The sequence below is a fragment of the Peromyscus eremicus genome, chromosome 14 (assembly GCF_949786415.1).
Source record: "Peromyscus eremicus chromosome 14, PerEre_H2_v1, whole genome shotgun sequence".
Taxonomy (NCBI): domain Eukaryota; kingdom Metazoa; phylum Chordata; class Mammalia; order Rodentia; family Cricetidae; genus Peromyscus; species Peromyscus eremicus.
In genome coordinates, this window is record NC_081430.1 from 25004652 (window position 1) to 25024224 (window position 19573).

A 19573-nucleotide genomic window follows, 5' to 3' on the forward strand; every position below is an offset into this window, starting at 1 on the left:
CACTGGGTACCCGTGCAGTTGGCTTCTAAATGCAGCCTGTTTAGATTTCCACCCCGTCCTCTGGGGTTAATGGGAGGAATATTTCAATTATCAAAATCATACTAAATCACCTCAGCACGTTTACAGTGAAGTCCTTGTCTAGTTCTCGGGTCTGAGACGGCGGTCTTCTGTATCTCGGGCTGGCGTGATTCACTGTGTAACTGAGGATGCTCTTGAGCTCTCTGCTCCCATCTCCACCTCTCTGGGGTGGAATGACATACCTGGTTTATACAGTGCTGGGGATCGAACCCGAGGCTTCAGCACAGTAGACAGGTTCTCCACCAGCCGACCCACATCCCCAGCCCCTAAGCTCTTGTTGACGTTCTGACTTTGCCTTTTTAGGAACTGAAGAGATTTGAGAGCTTCGTAAACTCCTGTCCCCCTTTTGATATTGTTATTGATGGCCTCAATGTTGCAAAAATGTTTCCTAAGAGCCGTGAATCTCAAACTGTAAGTATGTTTTATTTTGTCATTCTCTCTCTGTAGAAATAGTTCTGCCCTTTCTGCCTAGCCTTCAGCTTGCTTTCTCTGGCCTCTGCTCCCTCCCGGCCTCTGCTCCCTCCCAGCCTCTGCTCCATCCCAGCCGCCCGGTCGCTGCTCCCTCCTGGCCTCTGCTCCCTCCCGGCCTCTACTTTCTCCTTGGAGTCACTGTTTTCTGGTAGATCACATCTCTCTAATTTGAAAGTTAATACACCAAGATATAACATTGAGATACTAGGTACTCATTACGTTGGGGGTTTCCACACATGATACGTTGTTCATAAATTAACCTATGTGGTTGTTTTCTCACTGGTGATCATTTGTTTATATCAATTTGTAAATGTACTAGCAGTTTCAAATAAAACTACCATGATTTTTCAGTCTTTTTTTCCCTCTTCTCTTTTTGAGACAGTCTATGTAGACCAAAACTGACCTGAACTCACAGAGGCCCCTCTGCTCTGCTTCCCAAGTGTCCCCTCTGTGACCATGATTTTTTATAGCAGCAATGAGATTAGAAAGTTAAAGCTCATTTTGTACAATCAATCCCTAGAAAACAACCAGGACGTTAAAATTGGACTGTAGAGAGCGTCTGGATTTCAGCTTGTGGCTGTCATTGTGATTTGTGCTGTTCTTCTGCAGTTGGAGGTCCTGTTTCTGTTTGTTTGCTTGTTTGTTTTTCTTTTTGAGGCAGATTTTCTCTGCGTAACAGCCCTGGCTGTCCTGGAACTCGCTCTGTAGACCAGGCTGGCCTCGAACTCACAGAAATCCACCTGCCTCTTCCTCCCAAGTGCTGGGGTTAAAGGTGTGCGCCACCACCGTCTGGCCAGTCTGAAGAAAGAGAATAGAATGGTCCCTATCTCCTAAAGGTGTTGTGAAGATTAATGACTCTGTATATGAAAGCTCTCTAGTGGACATACTTCGCAAGTGCAGCTATGATTGCAATTACCATTCAAGTGAACGCCCAACTAGGACAATAATTCTTGTTTGTCTGTAGGCTTTTATCTGATAGTTGATTAAGATTTGAAGTCAGGGGGCTGGAGAGATAGCTCAGTGGTTAAGAGTACTGACTGCTCTTCCAGAGGACCTGGATTCAATTACCAGCACCCACATGGCAGCTCATAACTGTCTGTAACTCCAGTTCCGGGGAATCCAACATCCTTACACAGACACGCATGCAGGCCAAACACCAATGCACATAAAATTAAAAAATTGAAGTCAGTACTATTAAAAACACAAGACAAAATAAAACAGTGTTAAGAAACTATGTTTTTAGGGGTTGGGGTATAGCTCAGGGAGAGGACTTGCTAGCATGCATGAGGCCCCAATTTCTATCTCGGCTCCACAAAAGAAAACTCAAGCAGACATAAGTTGGTATAATGGTGTGTGCCAATAATCCCAGACTTCAGGAAGCAGAGGCAGGATGATCTCAAGTTGGAGGCCAGCATAGGTTATATAGTTAGTTCTAGGCCACCCTGAGTTACCAAATGATATCCTCCCATTATTAAGCATATTAGGATTTTTTCCTTTTTTTTTTTTTTTTGACAATTTTTGTTTTGTTTTGTTTTATAGACAAGAGTCCCAAGTAGCCTGGGCTGGCCTTGAACTTACTAGGTAGCCAATGGTAACCTTGAACTTCTGACCATCCTGCCTCTAGCTCCATACTTTTCCATCACTGGTTAATTGTGTCTGATGTACTTGGTAAACTCACTTTTGAGGAAAGAATCTTGCATTCTTTATTCAGGGAGTTTCACTGTGCTCTCATAGCTTGATCCTAGAGCTTACTTCGTAAGGGCAACTTGGAAAGATGGGCTCAGTGATTAAAAGCAAGAGACCCGAGTTCTGTTTCCAACATCCATATCAGGTGGCCCTCAGCTGCCTGTGACTGCAGCTCCAGGGATCCGACTCCTCTGGCCTCCTCAGACACCTGCACTCAAGTGCGTGTACATGCACGCACACATTCACATAATCTAACACAAAATGTCGGGGCGTGGTGGCACTCATCTTGAATCCCAGCGCTGAGGAGGTAGAGGCAGATGGAAATCTGTTAATTTGAGGCCAGCCAGGGCTGCATAGTGAGATCCTGTTTCAAAAAGAACAAGTCTAGTTGTGAATTTATTTTCTCAGTTTTCAGATGTATCTTGTATGTGTGTTTTTCATTTTGATTTATTTTCCATGTGTATGCATGTGCATGTCACCGTGCTCAGTGGAGGTCAGAGAACTTGCCAGAATCAGCTGCCTTCTTTCTCCATGTGGGTCTTGGAGCTGGAGCTCAGATCATCAGGTGTTCTAGCCACGGAGCCACCTCAGCGGCCTCAACATTCAGAAGGCTGAGGCAGGAGGATTGTGAGTTGGAGGCCAGGCTGGACTACAGTGAGATCTGGGCCACACAGTAAGACTCCGTCCAGAAGCGGGGAGGGACGTGGAGCACTTGCTGCTTTGCAGAGGACCTGGGCTTGGTTCCCACACCCACAGGGCAGCTCATCACTATTTCTAACTCCAGTTCTAGAGAATCTGATTCCCCTTTCTGGCCCCAAATGCCAACAGGCACCATGTAGTGCACAGACATGCATGCAGGTGGACACTCACACATGTTCTTGAAAGAAAGAGCCATAGCATGAATAAAGATAAATAGAAATTACACTGTTTTCATGGTTTTAGACTGAAGAGAGTGTATATTTGGCACCACCATCCACCCAGTTACTCGTTCCCCCAAATCAAGTATTCCAGGCTTAATTATTATCTTTCTAGCCAGTGTGGAGTTGGAGCCCACCAAGGTTTCCTAGTGGCTTCACCCAGCAGGACTGCATAAGAGGATGATTGGGCCACACGGGCCTGGGTACCAGGTGTTTGGAAGGGTCTCCACTTGGCTGTATCTAGCAGGGGGAGGTCTTTTTCCCTCGCCCCTCGGCATTGTTATAAAAAGCCCTTTTAAATAAAGTTCTGGGCTGGTGGGTTTTGACCCAGGCCCTCCTGAAGCTATCTTGTCTCTATCTTTCCTCTCATCATCTAGGTATCTCTTTCTATCTAAATATCTCCCACTTCTCCTGCTCAAGAGTACCCTGGTGGTAAAAGTGGGGGCCAGTCCCCCACGGTGTGGTGGGGCATACTTATAATCTAGGACTCTGAAGGCTGAGGCAGGAGGACCTCAAGTTTGCATTTAACCTAGGCTACCTTGTTTCAGAAAATAAAAGAACAAACTAACAAGAGTTATTCTTTTCTGTAGCTTCATACCCAGTTGACTGGCAGATTGTATCGATTGTCACCCAAAACCTCCCCCACGTTCTGATTGCTTCTTCCCATTTCCAGTAACATTGCCTTTCATCAAAAGATCTCAGCTGCCTTCTTGCCTCGTCTCCCTCTAATACCTTCCTGCCGTAAGTGAGATGGGATCTAAGCTCTTGTGGATGATGGAGCCTTTCATCTGGGATTTTACCTCCTCTCAGCTGTCTCTCTGTGGCATTCCCCGTTGTCTTTCACTCAGTTATTGCGTCACTGGAACTCCTCTTGTTCCTCAGACATTCTGAACCTCTTCCCGCCTGTTCTTTGCGCTTGCTCTTCCGTCAGCCTTTGACGCTCTCTCTCGTTCACGTAGCTGGATCAGCACCTCAGAAGCCTTCTGAGTTCTGCACAGGTGCTGGCTCTGCTCACCCACTGTGCTTTCGGTGACATCAACCCTGGTCACGCCTGGTGGGTTAAAGTGACCACCTAGCTGACTGTGGTGGTGCACACCTGCAGTCCTAGCGGTCTGGGGGCGGATGCAAGAAGGTCACAAGTTTGAGGCTAGTCTAGGGTGGGTGCTCAGGGAGACTGCGTAACCTGCAAACTGATTCTGCACAAAATGAGCTCAGCCAATATACTGTGTGATACCTGAAAACTGTGCAGAACCCAGGCCAAAGTGAGAAAATAAGCGATTATTTAACCCTAGTTTTGGGTGGTTACTTATATAGCAATAGTAACTGGAGTTTGCTTCTCCGTTGCTGTGAAAAAACAGTAACAAAACGCAACTGGGGAGGAGTGGGTGTACTTCACCTCACAGGTGACAGTGTGTGATCGAGGCAAGTTAGGAGAGGAGGTGGCGCACCACGGAGGCACACTGCTTACTGGCCTGTGTCCTGTGCCTTGTCGTTATACAGCTCGAGACCACCTGCCCACGGGTGGCAGGGCCCAGAGTGAGCTGCTCTCTCACATCAGTCACAAACCAAGAGAATTCCCCACAGACATGCCTGCAGGCCAGTCTGATGGAGGCAAGTCCTCAGCTGAGCCTCTCCCTTATGTGACCAGTCTGTGTCAAGTTGACAAGCATTAACCAGCACAATAACTAGTTTAGTTAGTGCAATTACTCTGTTTTCTTCTCAGTGCCCTCCATTAAAATGTAACGCCCAGAACTAGACGCCTTGCTCGCTGTTCTTCTGCACCGAGAAAAGGGCCTTGTACATGAGTGCTCAGTACATTTCCTGCACTATTGAAAGAACGGACAGTTGACACTACAGGCAATCATGTAGCCCATCAGCCAGAATGATGAAAGACGTCCAAAGTGTTATTCTTAGCGCCTGCTTCTCTTTCCACCCACTGACTGAGCTGAGTGTCAGACCCTCCCATGCCTTGTGTGAAATTAAATGAGCTGGTTATTTCTAAAAGATATTTATTGATTGATTTAAATGCATTTATTTAATGTAGATGTGTGTGCACCATGCACATGCGGGTGCCTGCAGAGACCAGAAGACAAAAAGCTGCGTGGTGGGTTCTGGGAACTGCACCCAGGCCCTTTGCAGACGGTCTGTCCAGCCCCCAAAGGGCTAGTTCCTGAGATGTACCTGTCGGTCTGGCGCATCGTGCAGTCAGTCTGCAAGCGTGGGGATAAAGTGACCCAGAGCCTGTGTGCACGTTTGTTGCCTGTGGCTGTAACTCTGTAGGAGCAGGAGGAGCATGTGGTTTGTTTATTGTGGCTGTGGGTTTTAGAATGTGTTTAGTGTCCCACTTTGAATAACCGACAACTTTTACTTGTTCATTTTTAGCCGTCTTTATTATTAGTCTCCGTGCTTTACTGAACTGGCGCTCAGGGCCCAAACTTGAGTCACCCAGGACACAGTCATCTTCTCTGTGAAGTCACAACATGAAGGGCTGGAGGAGGGGGCCCCCGGGGGGGGGGGGATGGAGGGTGCAGACGTGAGGACCTGAGTTCAGATCCCAGCACTCACACCACAGCCAGGCATGTAGTCCATGCCTGTAACCCCAGCATGAGGACGGGCGGCGGGTCCCAGGGGCTCTCTGGCCAACCAATCTAGCTGAAATAGTGAGCTGCACGTTTAGTGACTCTGTCTCAGATAGTGATTGAGGAAAGCACCCCATATCAACTTCTGGCCTCCATGTATACCTGCCTAGGCAAGCACACCCTCACACATACATCATGTACATGTGTGTGCACGCACGAACACACACCCCCTCACACTTATATACATCATGTACATGTGTGTGCACACAAGGACACATACATCCTCACACTTATATACATCATGTACATGTGTATGTACACACGAATACACATACCCTCTCACATTCATCATGTGCACATATGCATATACACACATAAACACATGAATACACATATATACACAAGCATAAATGTACACCATCACATGCATACAGCTACATATGCATACACACATATACCACATACAAGCATACACCACACACATACATATACAAATACACATATACACAAGCATACAGACATACATGTACACATTTCCTTACACACATACACACAAGTATTCATACATATACACATGTACACACATGCATACACACAATACACTCATTCACGCACACCCTCACACTTGCATACACTACACACACCCTTATACATGCACATACCACACATACATGAATACACATATACGTGAACATATACACACTCATACACACATATGCATGCACATGGACACCCTCACATACATATGCACACACATACATACATACCCTCACATATGAATATACCACACACACATGCATACACACACAAACACATACACACCACAGGACACACATGTATTTGTACACACATACACATACATGCACACACATCCATACATGCACACATGCATATACATACACAACTAATAAGCAAGGAAGAAAAGATAAGAAAAGGGAGACAGGCCATGGAGAGCCTGCTTGGAGGTTCACACCTGTACTCTTGGCACTTTGGCAAGAAGTTGGTGAAGTCGAGACACCTTGAGCTGCAGAGGAAACCCCCTCAAAATAACAAAATAGGCGGCTCTGTGAGAAGCCGACACCCACGCTCTTGGTGCATTGTACTTTTTTTTCTGAGTGCCTTTCTTTCTCTCAGCCCTGGTGCTTAAAATATCTCAGTAAACTTCAGCTCCCCACAAAAACCAGAAGCTACAGGAAAAAAAAAAAAAAAAAAGAATTCGTGGGGATATTCTAGGAAAACAAAAACCAATTCTACTAGTCAAGATAGGTCAGGTTATGCTGCAGTAATAATTCAAGTTTTCAGTGGCTTAAACACACTAGGTTTTTTTTTTTTTTTTTTTTTTTTTTGACACCTGCCCATTTCAGGCCGTCTGTGTTATTATCCTCCTCATTCCAGAACCCGGGTAACTAAAGTGCTGCCAGTGACGGGGCAGAGAGCTGTGAGGACCATGATGGCTTGTAAAGCTTCTGCTCCGACTCCATCACTTCCCGCCTCCCTCTTAAAGTTTATTAGTGTGTGTGTGTGTGTGTGTGCGTGCGCGGGTTCCTGTATGTGTGTTGTGTGTGTGCGTGTGAGCATGTCATGGCATCCGTCTGGGTCGTGGGGACAGGCTAAAGTCGTCATACTTTCACAGCGAGTGCTCCCCCTCAGCGCTCTGCTCATCAGCAGCCACCGCAGACGTCCCTGGGCTCAGGAGAACAGGGGTGGCCGTCTCACCCGTGCGGGAAGGAGAGACTGTTCTCCCATAGCTCTTCTGGCCGCCGCGCTGAGGATGCTGATGGCGTCCAAGCTAGACATGAGTTTTAACACAGCAGTGCAAACTGTCTCTGCCTGGACTCTTTTTTGAAAGCCTAGGTCCTTCGTGGCAGTTCTGTGAGATGCTCCTGCTGATTATTTTTCTTAGAATTACGGGAGGGTTCTAAGTCTCCGTGACTCACGCCTGACTCATGCTCTCGAAGCTTTCATTTTAAGAAATGAGTTTTTCTTTTCAGTCACCGTGTGTGTGTTAACACTTGGTGATGTGAGGTGGCTTGGAGGGGACAGGAGCAACACGCAGCTTTTCACTTGGGAAACGAAAGAATAAAAGTGGAAAGGTTCTTAGCCACAGTTTCTCTCATTTTCTCCCGCACCCCGCACCTGCCCGTGCGTCACTCCGCCTCTTGTTCTTCTGCAGCCTGATTTTAGATCTCCAGTGTTCCTAAGCCCCTCTAATAGAGGGAGTGTGGGGGGAAAGCACACCGTTTTAGTTAATCTTGCGAGCTGTTCCCAGCTCTGCTCCCTTTTTCCTGCAACTAACGGAGAATTGGTTAAAATGGCTTTGGCAGAATGAAAATTTATAGTGTAATTTAAAAGAATTATGGCCAGACATCAGCACTGAATGCTTCCGTGTTTGCAGCTTGCTTAGGGCAGTGAATGGAAAGCCCTTTGGTTGGAAATGCTGCAGAATTAATTCTGATTGCCATCCCTTAGTTGCTTTTACTACAGTGAGAGGAAAATGGAGGCAGGGTATTAGCCATTAAAGGTCATTTGATAGAGCGTTTACTTGGCAGCGAGTTCTCTCTATTTTATTTCTCTCCATTGATTTACATAACCTCTTGTTAATGTGTCAGTCCCAGGAAGCAGCGCAGATGCTGTACGCTGTGCTCATGGTTTATGTGTGTATAACTTTGTCCCCTCACTCCATGCTGCAGAAATGTTGGATTGTCGCCGGCTGGGCTTGACGCTGTTTCCGTAATGTGAACATGATGAGGAAGCTCAGCTCCTGCTGTTTACAGCAGCAAATGGTGGATGTTGAAGTGGAACTTTCTAGTGCATCGTCTTTGAAATACTCCTCTGGGGGGTGGATTCTTTCTCCATCTTCACCGTCACCCCAGACGGTGCCTCTCCAGGAAGCTTGCCCTGGTCCTGGGTCCCCACACCTGGCTTGTGCTACTTTTGCCCTCGAGGAACATACTGCTTCCGTGTGAGGGTTTTTCTTTTTCTGTCTTTCCTTTGTTTATTTGGAGAAAATGTTTCAGGTTTTTTTTTTTTTTCCCTACATTGGAATCTAGAATCAAAAATTGTTGTTTCCACTTTGGTTTGAAATTTTTGCACTACAGATAACTGGAATGGTAGGTGACTGGACATGATAGCTAAATATTGTTTCATTTTAATCAGCTGGTTAGCAGTAGATGTTTTTCTGTTAGAGCAACAGGTAGTTGACTTCTTTCTTTTTCTTTTCTTTTTTTAATGTCTACAGGTGTTTTGCCTGTGTGCTTATCTGTGCACCACATTTGTGGGATGTTAGTGGAAGCCAGAAGGATTCAGATCCCTTGGCACTGGGTTGCAGAGGGTTGTAACAACACCATGTGGGTACTGGGAATTGAACCCGAGTCCTCTGGAGGGGCAGCCATTTTAACTGATGGTTCATCTCTCCAGTCCCCTGTCAGTATTTATTTTTTCATTTTTAAGATTTTTGTTTTGTTTTGTTTTTTGAGACAGGTTCTTACTATATAGCTCTGGCTGTCTTGGAACTCACTGTGTAGGCTAACCAGGCTGGCCTCGAACTCTCAGAGATCTGCCTATCTCTGCCCCTCAATTGCTGGGATTAAAGATGTGTGCCATCACACCGAACTTTTTTTTTCTTTTCCAGCCCCTCACTTGATCCCCCTGACAATATGTTTAAGGAATGCAGTTACTCAAGTATTTCTGAATTAAACTCTAATTCAGAAAGTTTGTCTGAGCCACTCAAAATGAACCAAGTTTTTATTAACATTTCTGATTTCAAGATTAAGACTCATGTAGGGAAGGAATGAACTGACTTCCAGAAATTGTCCCCTGACTTGCACGCACACATGCACATGTGTACACACACACACACACACACACACACACACACACACACACACACACTGAAAGAATGTATTTTAAAAGAGCAGCTGAAGATTTGGTTCAGCCGTTAAGAGCACTTGCTGCTCTTACAGAGGACTGGGGTTCAATTCCCAGCACCCACATGGTAGCTCACAACCATCTGTAACTCTTGTTTCAGAGAATCTAATTCCCGCTTCTGGTCTCCAACAGGCACACATGTGGTACAAAGATATACATTTAGGCCAAACACCCATACACATAAAAATGAATAAATAAAATAAAGTGGCACAGTGTTTACATACAGCCTGTAGTCATCATCCTATATTCGTCAATAGAACTCTTAGGTTATTTATAATCACTAATACAGTTTAAATAGTTTTCTAGGAAATAGTGACACAGTAAGAGTCTGTACACATATGGCTTTGATACATTTTAAAAATATATTTTCAGTTCATGGTTGAATTTGAGGTTGGAGAATCCATGGATACTGAGGACCAACAATATATGAATTTAAATCTCTTTGGCATAAATGTAAGCGATGTAAATGTTGGGCTGTGATGTAAAGACATAACTTTAGGAAGGATCGTTAGCTATGTATCTTCCTCTGGCACGAGGCCCGTGTGAGACCAAGGCACATGGAGTAAGTGGACGGTGCTGTCCAGCACGTCACAGGTTTGTTTGGAAAGTCCACTTGGGCCAGCTCGTCTCTTCCCCTTGATTTGATTCCATCTGGATTTAAATTTAGTCTGATATTGTTTCTATTCCTCATCACATTTTGTTTCAGAGTTTTGTTGTCATTATTTTTCAGATGTACTTTCTGTTTCAATTATGTGTATGTGGGGAAGTATGTATACCTGAGTGCAGGTGCCGTCAGAAGCCAGAAGAGCATCAGGGCCCCAGGAGCTGGAGTTACACGTGTTGTGAGCTGCCCGGCAACTGCGTCATCGCCCCAGCTCCTGGTCATACATATTTTAAAGTTAAGACATTTTAAAATAAAACTCTAGTAGTATAACCCTAGACACTGATGTTGCTGCAATCCGATGAAAATTTTTGCATGTGTATATGTGTGTAGTTTGCATGCATGGGTGTTGCATGTTCACCTATGTGGGTACATGTGTGTGGGGGATTGAACTCAGATCATCAGGCTTGGCAGCATGCAGCTTTACCTGCTGAGGCATCTCACCTGCCCCAAAGCAAACAATTTTATAGTCATACAGGTTTTTAAATGAATTTTAGGGTAGAAACTTATTTTTTAAATTAAATATACAAAACTCACTTTAGAGGAGTAGAACTTGGTCCTAAAACTTCAAAATGGAAGTTTGTTATGTTGCCATAGCAACTGTTATGTTATCAAGGAGTTATGTTGGTGTAATGATGCTTTAATTTGCTTAGAGTATGACTTTTATCTATTTGCTGTGGGGTTTGTTTGTTTTTGAGACAAGAATTTATGCTGTAGCCCAGTCTGGCCTTGACCCTGGGCAATCCTCCTGCCTCTGTAGCTCCAATGTGGGGACTTTTTAAAAATGTTAATTAGACCAAGGAGAAAGTGTTAATTGGAAAAACATGAGACTAAAAGTAATCCAATAGACTATCAAAGCAGTAAAGTTGACCTTTTTTCTCTCTAGGGAATCTGAAACATCACCCAAACAAATCACTGATGGTCTAGATTCCTGGGACCAAAATGGAAATAGTGAACTTGACCCGTGTATCTTAAACCAGCTGACACTAGCAGCATTTAAATTCTAGCTCATCGAGGTTTTGGATGTGCCAACAGAGATGATATTTTAGTGTGACTGTTTATCAAGGTGATGAAATACCATGGCCAAAACAACTTGGGGAGGAGAGGGTTTATTCGGCTTCCGCTTAAGCACCACTGAAGGAAGTCAGGACAGGAACTCAAGCAGGGCAGGAGCCTGAAGGCAGGAGCTGATGCAGAGGCCATGGAGGAGAGCTGCTTACTGGTCTGTTCATCCTGCTTTCTCAACTTACTCTTTCTTATAGAACCCAGGACCACCAACCCAGGGGTGACACCACCCACAATGGGCTGGGCCCTCCTGATCAAACACTAATTAAGAAAATGCTCTATAGTTTTGCCTACAGCCTGATTTTATGGAGACATTTTTCAGTTGAGGTTCCCTCCTCTCACAACTCTAGCTTGTATTGATATAAAACTAACCAGCGCGATGACTTCTTTCTTTGTGGTGCTGGTGAGTCAAACAAACCCGAGGCCTCGGCAGATGCTTTACAGCTGAGCTGTCCGTTCCCAGCAGGCTTCTTTAATCTATAAACTCAGGGCGTGCTGGGAAAGTAAAGCTAATCCATGGCTCCTTATTTGCAGTAGTTAACAGCTTGGAGCTGGAGAGATGGCTCAGCAGTTAAGAGCACTTACTGCTCTTGCAGAGGGCCTGAGTTTGGTTCCCAGCACCCACATGGTGGCTCATAGCCACCTGTAACTCCAGGTCCAGGGGATCTGATGCCCTCTTCTGACCTTCATGGGCACCAGGCACTCGTGTAAACATACATACATGCAAGCGAAATACTCATACACATAAAATAAATACATCTGTATTTTTTAAAAGTTAACAATTGGGTATAGTAGCAAGAGGCTAGGGTAGGAGGATCATAGTTCTAGGCCAGCCTGGGCTACAGAATAAGACCTTGTCTCAGGAAAATCACAAGACTGAAAAGGATAAAAAGTCAAGTATCTGGTTCCTCAGGGGCGAGGTAAGTGACTCTGGGCAGTAGATGAGGATCATTGGCTCATAATCAGGGCTTGACTGAGGAACACAGTGGGCACAGTACTTGGGGATTTTTCTTACTATTCATCCTTCATGACCTGGTAATAGAGAAGCCAAATCGCCCTGGGCTGAACAGTGCCAGGCTGACTGCTTCTCTCTGTCACTGCCACCCCACCCACTCCTCTTGCTTGACACATGTGAGTTCTCTTTTGTCATGTGACTGGTGCCTGCACCTCTTAGAATTATTGTGAATGAAGGCCAGCCGTCAGGTAGCTGAGATTTAGTGACGTCATCCAGGATGTTAAGTAGAAAGCTGAATGAAGTCAGACAAAGTGTCTGTATTCAGTTTGTTTTCACATTAATTTCTTTCCCAACTTCTCCAGTGCGTTCCTCAAGCGCTCAGGTGTCAGGTTTTGTTGCCAGGTTCCTGTGTTTGTTATCTCCTAGCAGAATCATAGTGCCGAGCTGTTCCCGTCTTATGGGTCTGTGTGATAAGTATTTAGGGTGTGGCAGGACTGACTGAATCATCAGTGTGTGTATCTTGCTTCTATGACAGTATATTAAAACATCCTCCTTAGGAATGTCAAGGTAGAGGCCACTATGGAAATAGCACCAATTTTAACAATAACAAAGAATTTCTTGTGGGGATGCAGTGATTCCATTGTTGGAAGTAGGTGTTTTCCTGTGTGGAAAGCTATGTAAATGAGTCTTACAGTGAGAAGGCTTCCGTCACCGTTAGTTCTGTGTGACATGTGTCTTTTTTTTTTTTTAAGATTTATTTATTTATTATGTACACAGAAGAGGGTGGCAGATCTCATTACAAATGGTTGTGAGCCACCATGTGGGTGCTGGGAATTGAACTCAGGACCTCTGGAAGAGCAGTCGGTGCTCTTAACCTCTAAGCCATCTCTCCAGCCCGACACGTATCTTAAATAGTACTTTTTTTAAATTCACTGTCTCACACTTCTCACTGTTGTTCAGGCTGATATACTCTCCCAGGCGCAGATAATTAGAGCCATTAGATTAAAGGCAGTTCAGTTCTTCAGGCTGTACTTGTTTGGTTTTTATTTTGTTTATTTGTTTTCAATAATTCACATTTTTTTTTTCTGGGTAGTATTGGGAAGAGTATCTGGTTCTATTTTAGGTCACCCCTCTCCAAAGAGGATACTCTGTATTTTCGGTCATTTCAATTCATTTTGTTCTAGAAAAGATAAGATGGTTATAATCACACAATACAGAAAATAGAACAAATTTAGAAGTTAAAAAAAACAAACATAAGACAGGGAAAAATAAAGTTAGGAAAACAGAAGGTTTGTTGGTTTGGAAAATGCATACATGATCTCTTAATTTGTTCTATCAGCAGATGTAGCTGGAACATGATCTGAGCAAGCCCTCATAAGCAAGGCTCTTCATCTCATCGGCTCGGGCATCATTTGTGAGCACCCATACTCCCTTCTAAACATGGTTTCACACACGAGGATTCTGAAAGGGAGAGATGAGAGAGACCGAGCTTAGAGACTGGGAAGTCTGGAGGCACACCCAGTTCTGGTCTATCTTCCAAGTGATCTCTTTCTATAAGACTCATTAGTTTAGACAATTCACATCGTTCTTAAGATTAAATAGGAATAAATTGTTGAGGGAAAATGTTATTCCTCCTTGAAACTAAAGGGATTTTTTTCAGTGAGCAGTCACGGTGCAGGCCTGTGAGGCGTTCTTTGTCATTCATGACACTGTTGTTAGGTTGGAGTGAATGGACTGTGTGAGAACTGTGGAAAGGCATGGGAAGAATGTGTGTGAGCACGGGAGGCTCTGAAGGGTCGGATTCCCTCGGTAATTCAGCACCACTAACGTCAGTGTCAGCGGTGGTTCACAGGAGGCATAGGAGTTCATTCAGCTTTGTTTGTGTGTACCGTGTCCAGGGTGGACACTTGGATTGGGTAACCTCTGTAGAAGCCAGACTACCTGTTGCTCTTCAGGGGTGGGACTGTGTGGAATTACTTGTCCATGTTGGCATGTGACCTGGTGGTGTAGTCGTGTTGGTCTGGTTCATATTATTGAGAGTTCATAGGTTAATCTTAATGTTTCATTCTCTAGGTGCTACCCTCCTGGGCACAATTTATAGTCTGCAGGGAAACCCTCTTAAACTTTCTTCTGATCTGTTTAGGAAAGAGATAAAGGTAATCTTACAAAATTTAAGGTTGGAGAATAAGTGGAAACAGCAATCTCTCTTCAAATAAACCAAAACAACCCCACAAAATATACATAATGTCTTAAGAGTTTCCATCTCTTACCAGAATAACTTAGGGGTCAAAACCCCAAAGCCACAGCAGTCCCCTGGCTGTAGGACATGAGTGTGCCTAATTCAAAACGGCAGTCCCCTGGCTATAGGACACGAGTGTACCTAACTCAACACAATAGTCCCCTGGCTTAGGACACGAGTGTACCTAACTCAACATAGCAGTCCCCTGGTTATAAAACATGAGTGTACCTAACTCAGCACAGCAGTCCCCTGGCTGTAGGACATGAGTGTACCTATCTCAACACGGCAGTCCCCTGGTTATAAAACACGAGTGTACCTAACTCAACACAGCAGTCCCCTGGTTATAAAACATGAGTGTACCTAACTCAACACAGCAGTCCCCTGGCTATAGAGCGTGAGTGTACCTAACTCTCAATGACTTTCTGGTATTTTATTTTAGCTATTTTATTTCATTGTCTGTTACCTGGTCATCACTGTGACATGTGATTGTAGTGAAAGCATCCCCTAATATCTGGCTCTTTATTATTTTACTTGTCATTAAATCCTGGTTTCTGTGAATTACTTTGTGTAAGGATGCCAGGCTGTAGACATAAGCCAGGTCATCCTCCACACCTGTATACACACACCCACATTCTGTAGTATCTTTAAACACTAGTCCTTATCATGCTTTATCACGAGTATAGTTTTAGTATTAGCCATAGAGATAAGAATCAATAAGTTCAGTACCACTACAGGGTGCAGCTAACAGACTTCGAATGTTAAATACATGTATGCATGCATACATTCTCACACATGCATATTTATGGTGCGTATGCTTTGCTTTTCTGAGACTTTGCTTGCTAGGTAACCCAGGATAACCTAGAACTTACTATTTAACCAGGATGTCCTCCAACTCAAACCCTCCTGCTCTGCCTCCAGTGTGTTGAGATGACAGACATGTACCATCATGCCTGGCTTAATAAATAGGTTTTGGGGGCTAACAAGATGGCTGAGTGGTTAAGGCACTTGTCACCAAGGCTGTGACCTGAGTTTGACACATGGAACCCACAAGGGGAAGAGATCACCACTCATGCAAGTTGTCACCTAACTGCCACATGTTCTCTGTGCAGACGCACACCCACACATGGATGTGTTTGTTGGCTATAGGACACGAGTGTACCTATAGGCGTACACCACCACTCCTGGTTCACTTCCTTTCCCCTTTGAGATGGCGTCCACAGAATGCACTCCGCAGGGCTTTCCACGCTTCTCTTTCTTTCCATTGGTTTGAGACACTCTGGACCTAGACATACAGCTTGATTTTGGTTTTGGTTTTCTTTTCTACAGAATTAAATATTTTGGAAACCATTCTGAATGAGTAATAACTACTGGTCATGTTTGGACTGTTCCTGGTTTTTAAAATATTAAAGTGATGACATGGGCCTGGGGAATGGCTCTATGCTGGCCAAACACGCACAGAGCTGCACATAAACTGGGTTTGGTAGTGAGAGCTTGGAATCCCGGCACTGGAGGTGGAGGCAGAAGGTGCAGAAGTTCAAAGTCATCCTCTGCCACATGGTTAAGGCCAGCGTGGATATACGTGAGACCAAAAGCAATAGAGCCATCCAATGCCATGACTCAACCTCTGAACTCTCTTGGCGTTGTATGAAACCTGTGTTCAGTTGCTGTGTATGAGTGAGGAAGGCAGGTCCTGCATGTCAGAGCGCTCCTCAGACAATCAGATGACCACCTTGCCCTCCACTTACGTGCGCATACACATTTCTGTGTGCCAAAAAATAAGGGGTGTGGGGGGGGGGGGAGCTGTAGCTAGAGTTTTCCTGCCTGGCCCACAGTCAGAGCAAATCTCTCTTACCTTCCAGTCCCACAGCCGCTCAGACCCGACCAAGGAAACACAGAGACTTATATTGGTTACAAACTGTATGGCCGTGGCAGGCTTCTTGCTAACTGTTCTTACAACTTAAATTAATCCATTTCTATAAATCTATACCTTGCCACATGGCTCGTGGCTTACCGGCATCTTCACATGCTGTTTGTCATCGTGGCGGCTGGCAGTGTCTCTCTGACTCAGCCTTCCACTTCCCAGCTTTATTCTCCTCCTTGCCCCGCCTACACTTCCTGCCTAGCCAATGGCCAATCAGTGATTTATTTATTGACCAATCAGAGCAACACATTTGACATACAGACCATCCCACAGCAGGGAGCCAGTGCTTTTGTTGGCTGAGCCGTCTCTCCAGCCTGTCATGGGTTTTTAATGGGGAGCAGAGTCAGGGAGTTTAGGACAGTCTTGATGGTCTTCAGCTTGTCCTCTTCCTGCCTCCAGCTCCCAAATGAACCCTCACACCCGGCTTGTGTGCGTTTTGTGTGTGTGTTTTCTCTTGGGTGTCTACCTGAGTGTAGAATTGCTCAGGTGTATAACTCTAACCTTTTGGGGGAACTGACTGTTTTTCAAAGGGCTGCAGCATTTTACATCCCACTGAAAGTATGAGGTTCGAATCTCTCGTGTCATTACCAACACAGCCTATGATCTGCTTGCAGTTTCCTCACGGTCATTTCAAGTGATTTTGCTTTGTACTTCCCTGATATTTAGCGATGTTGATCATCTTTTAATGTGCTTATTAGCCATTTGTATACATTTCTTGGAGAAATACTATTTTTACTAGCCTACTTAAAATTTGATTAATTTTGTTTTACAACAAGTTGGGAAGTTTTCTCAAATATATTTTGGCTACTAGGTCCTTATCAGATAGAGAAATGATTTGCCAAACCTTCCTCCCATTCTGTAGCTATCGTTATTTTCTTTAAAAAATTTTTATTACATTTATTTATTGGTTGTATGTGTACGTGTGTGTCTGTTAGGACAGCTTTCAGGGGTCAGTTCTTTCCTTCCACCATGTGGGTCCTGGGGAGTGATCAGCTTGTCAGGCTTGGTGGCAGGTGCCTCTACCTGAGGAGCCGTCTTGCCAGCTGCCCCTCTCTTTACCTTCTTGAAGATTTCTGCCTCTTCTTTCCCGAAAAAAATTTATAGTTTTACACTGAATTTCTTTTATCTGATTGTGTTCATTTGTTTGTTGGTTGGTTTTGGTTTTTTTTTTTCAAGATAGGGTTTCTGTGTGTAGTCCTGGCTGTCCTAGAACTTGCTCTGTAGACCAGGCTGGCCTCAAACTCAGAGATCTGCCTGCCTCTGCCTCCCAAGTGCTGGGATTAAAGGTGTGTGCCATCACTACCCAGCTTGTGTTCCTTTTTAAACTATGGCATGAGTAGAGTAACTTTATTCTTTAGTCTGTGGATATCTGTTCCTCACACTGAGAACTCTATAACATCACTGGTTAACTTACTAGGAAATTGCTGTGTACCTGTGTGCCTGTTAGCTTTGTCAGTTTGACACAAGCTAGGGACATCTGGGAAGACGGAACTGCGGTTGAGAAGATGCCCACTCCAGATTGGCCTGTGGGCAAGACCTGATGCTTGATGTGGGAGGGCCCAGCCCACTGTGGGTGGGGCCACCAAGGCAGGCGGTCATAATCATATTAAAAGAAGAAGCTGAGCAAGCCACATAGATTCTCCCATGACCTCTGCTTCAGTCCTGCTTCACGTTCCTGCCTCGAGCCCTGCCCTGACTCCCTTCATGATGGACTGCCATCTGATGGTTAAGCCAAACAAACCTTTTCCTCCCCCAAGTTGCCATTGGTCATGGTGTTTTATCACGGCAATAGAAACCAAACTAAGACAGCCTGCTTACTGCTTACATCAAAACACATCTCAGTTGCCTCGAAAGTAAAGGCGTCAGTTTCTGGAAATGGTACAGAAAAACTTTCCTAAGTGGGAGCTTTTCACATGGACTCTGATTTATTATTTGTCTGCGTTTTGTTTTTCTACCAGGCAGGAAGTGACTAGAAAAGAGACTCTTAGACTTAGACACTCTTAAAATCCACCTGCTGAAATTCTTCTGCCTCCTCCTTTGCCTTCCCCTGTGTTTTGTCTCTCTATGCATCTCGTAGGATGTCGCTCGGCACAGTACCTGCTCAGCTAGTCCAGGAGAATCTCAGCTAGGATCTCCTTAACCTGGTGTATCTTCTCCCGGGTCAGCTCGGCTCACGGTTCCGGGCATTGTGCCACGGGCATCTTTTGAGACCATTTACCTCCCACCTGCCCCATCTCACTCCACTTTTCTCCGGGTTCACATTGAAACACCTCTGACAGAGTTGAGGAGTTTGGAATCATGGGATGTCATTTGACATATGTTCACATTCTGTGTATGAACAACTCTCAGAGACAACAGTTCTTCCTTATGTTCTGCCAGAACTGGTATCGTAATTGTCATGTTGAGGAGAATAGCACCTCTGCTAATTCTCCATCTTTCTGATAACAGCTTTCTAGGAGGAATGAGATGCTTTCCAACACAGAAACCGCCACACTATTGGGAAAAATACTCCTGTCCCTCAGGATCACTGATTGCCTGGTGTCCTTGCCTACTTCATGTTTCCCAGCTTGAAGGGGGCCATTTCATGTTATCGTTAACCACCGTGCTGTTGATAGACACGGAGTGAATCTCCTCCAGGAGGGCTGGGAGCAGGAAAGAGAGACTGAGCAACTGTAGTGCTGGTCTTCTCCCACACAGGAACCATCCAGACAGATGAGGACAGCTTTTGGTTATTTCCCTGAATCGGCTTTTTTTTTTTTTTTTTTAATTATAAACACTTAGATTTCAGTTATTCCTCTCTGACGGAGTTTCCATATTATCTATTCCGCAGATATTTATTGAGGACCTAATATATGCTAGACACTGTGTTAGTGGTGCAGGGATAAATATCCCAGAATCCCTGTCATCTAATATTTGATCTGAGGAAGGGATAAACAATCTGTAATCAGTATTTTGATCAGTTTAAGATGCTCTAGGAGGGACTGGAGAGATGGCTCAATGGTTAAGAGCATACTGCTTTTGCAGAGGAACTGATTTCAGTTCCCAACACCTACATGGCAGCTGACAACCAACTG

General features: G+C 44.7%; 1 protein-coding gene and 1 long non-coding RNA gene across 5 annotated transcripts in view; one reads left to right on the forward strand and one right to left on the reverse strand.

Annotated features, from left to right (window-relative positions):
* The window catches only part of Prorp (protein only RNase P catalytic subunit), a 100734-nt gene that overhangs the window by 46933 nt on the left and 34228 nt on the right, over positions 1-19573 (forward strand). For all 4 annotated transcript variants that reach the window (XM_059279817.1, XM_059279821.1, XM_059279819.1 and 1 more), the window contains exon 4: positions 382-489. In XM_059279817.1, the coding sequence (XP_059135800.1) occupies positions 382-489 (108 nt within the window). The remainder of the gene's footprint in view (positions 1-381; positions 490-19573) is intronic.
* On the reverse strand, positions 13371-18737 carry LOC131924511 (uncharacterized). The gene is made up of 3 exons (XR_009382923.1): positions 18597-18737; positions 13654-13800; positions 13371-13519 (listed from the first exon to the last, which is right to left on the reverse strand). It is a non-coding gene; the product is annotated as an uncharacterized LOC131924511 (long non-coding RNA).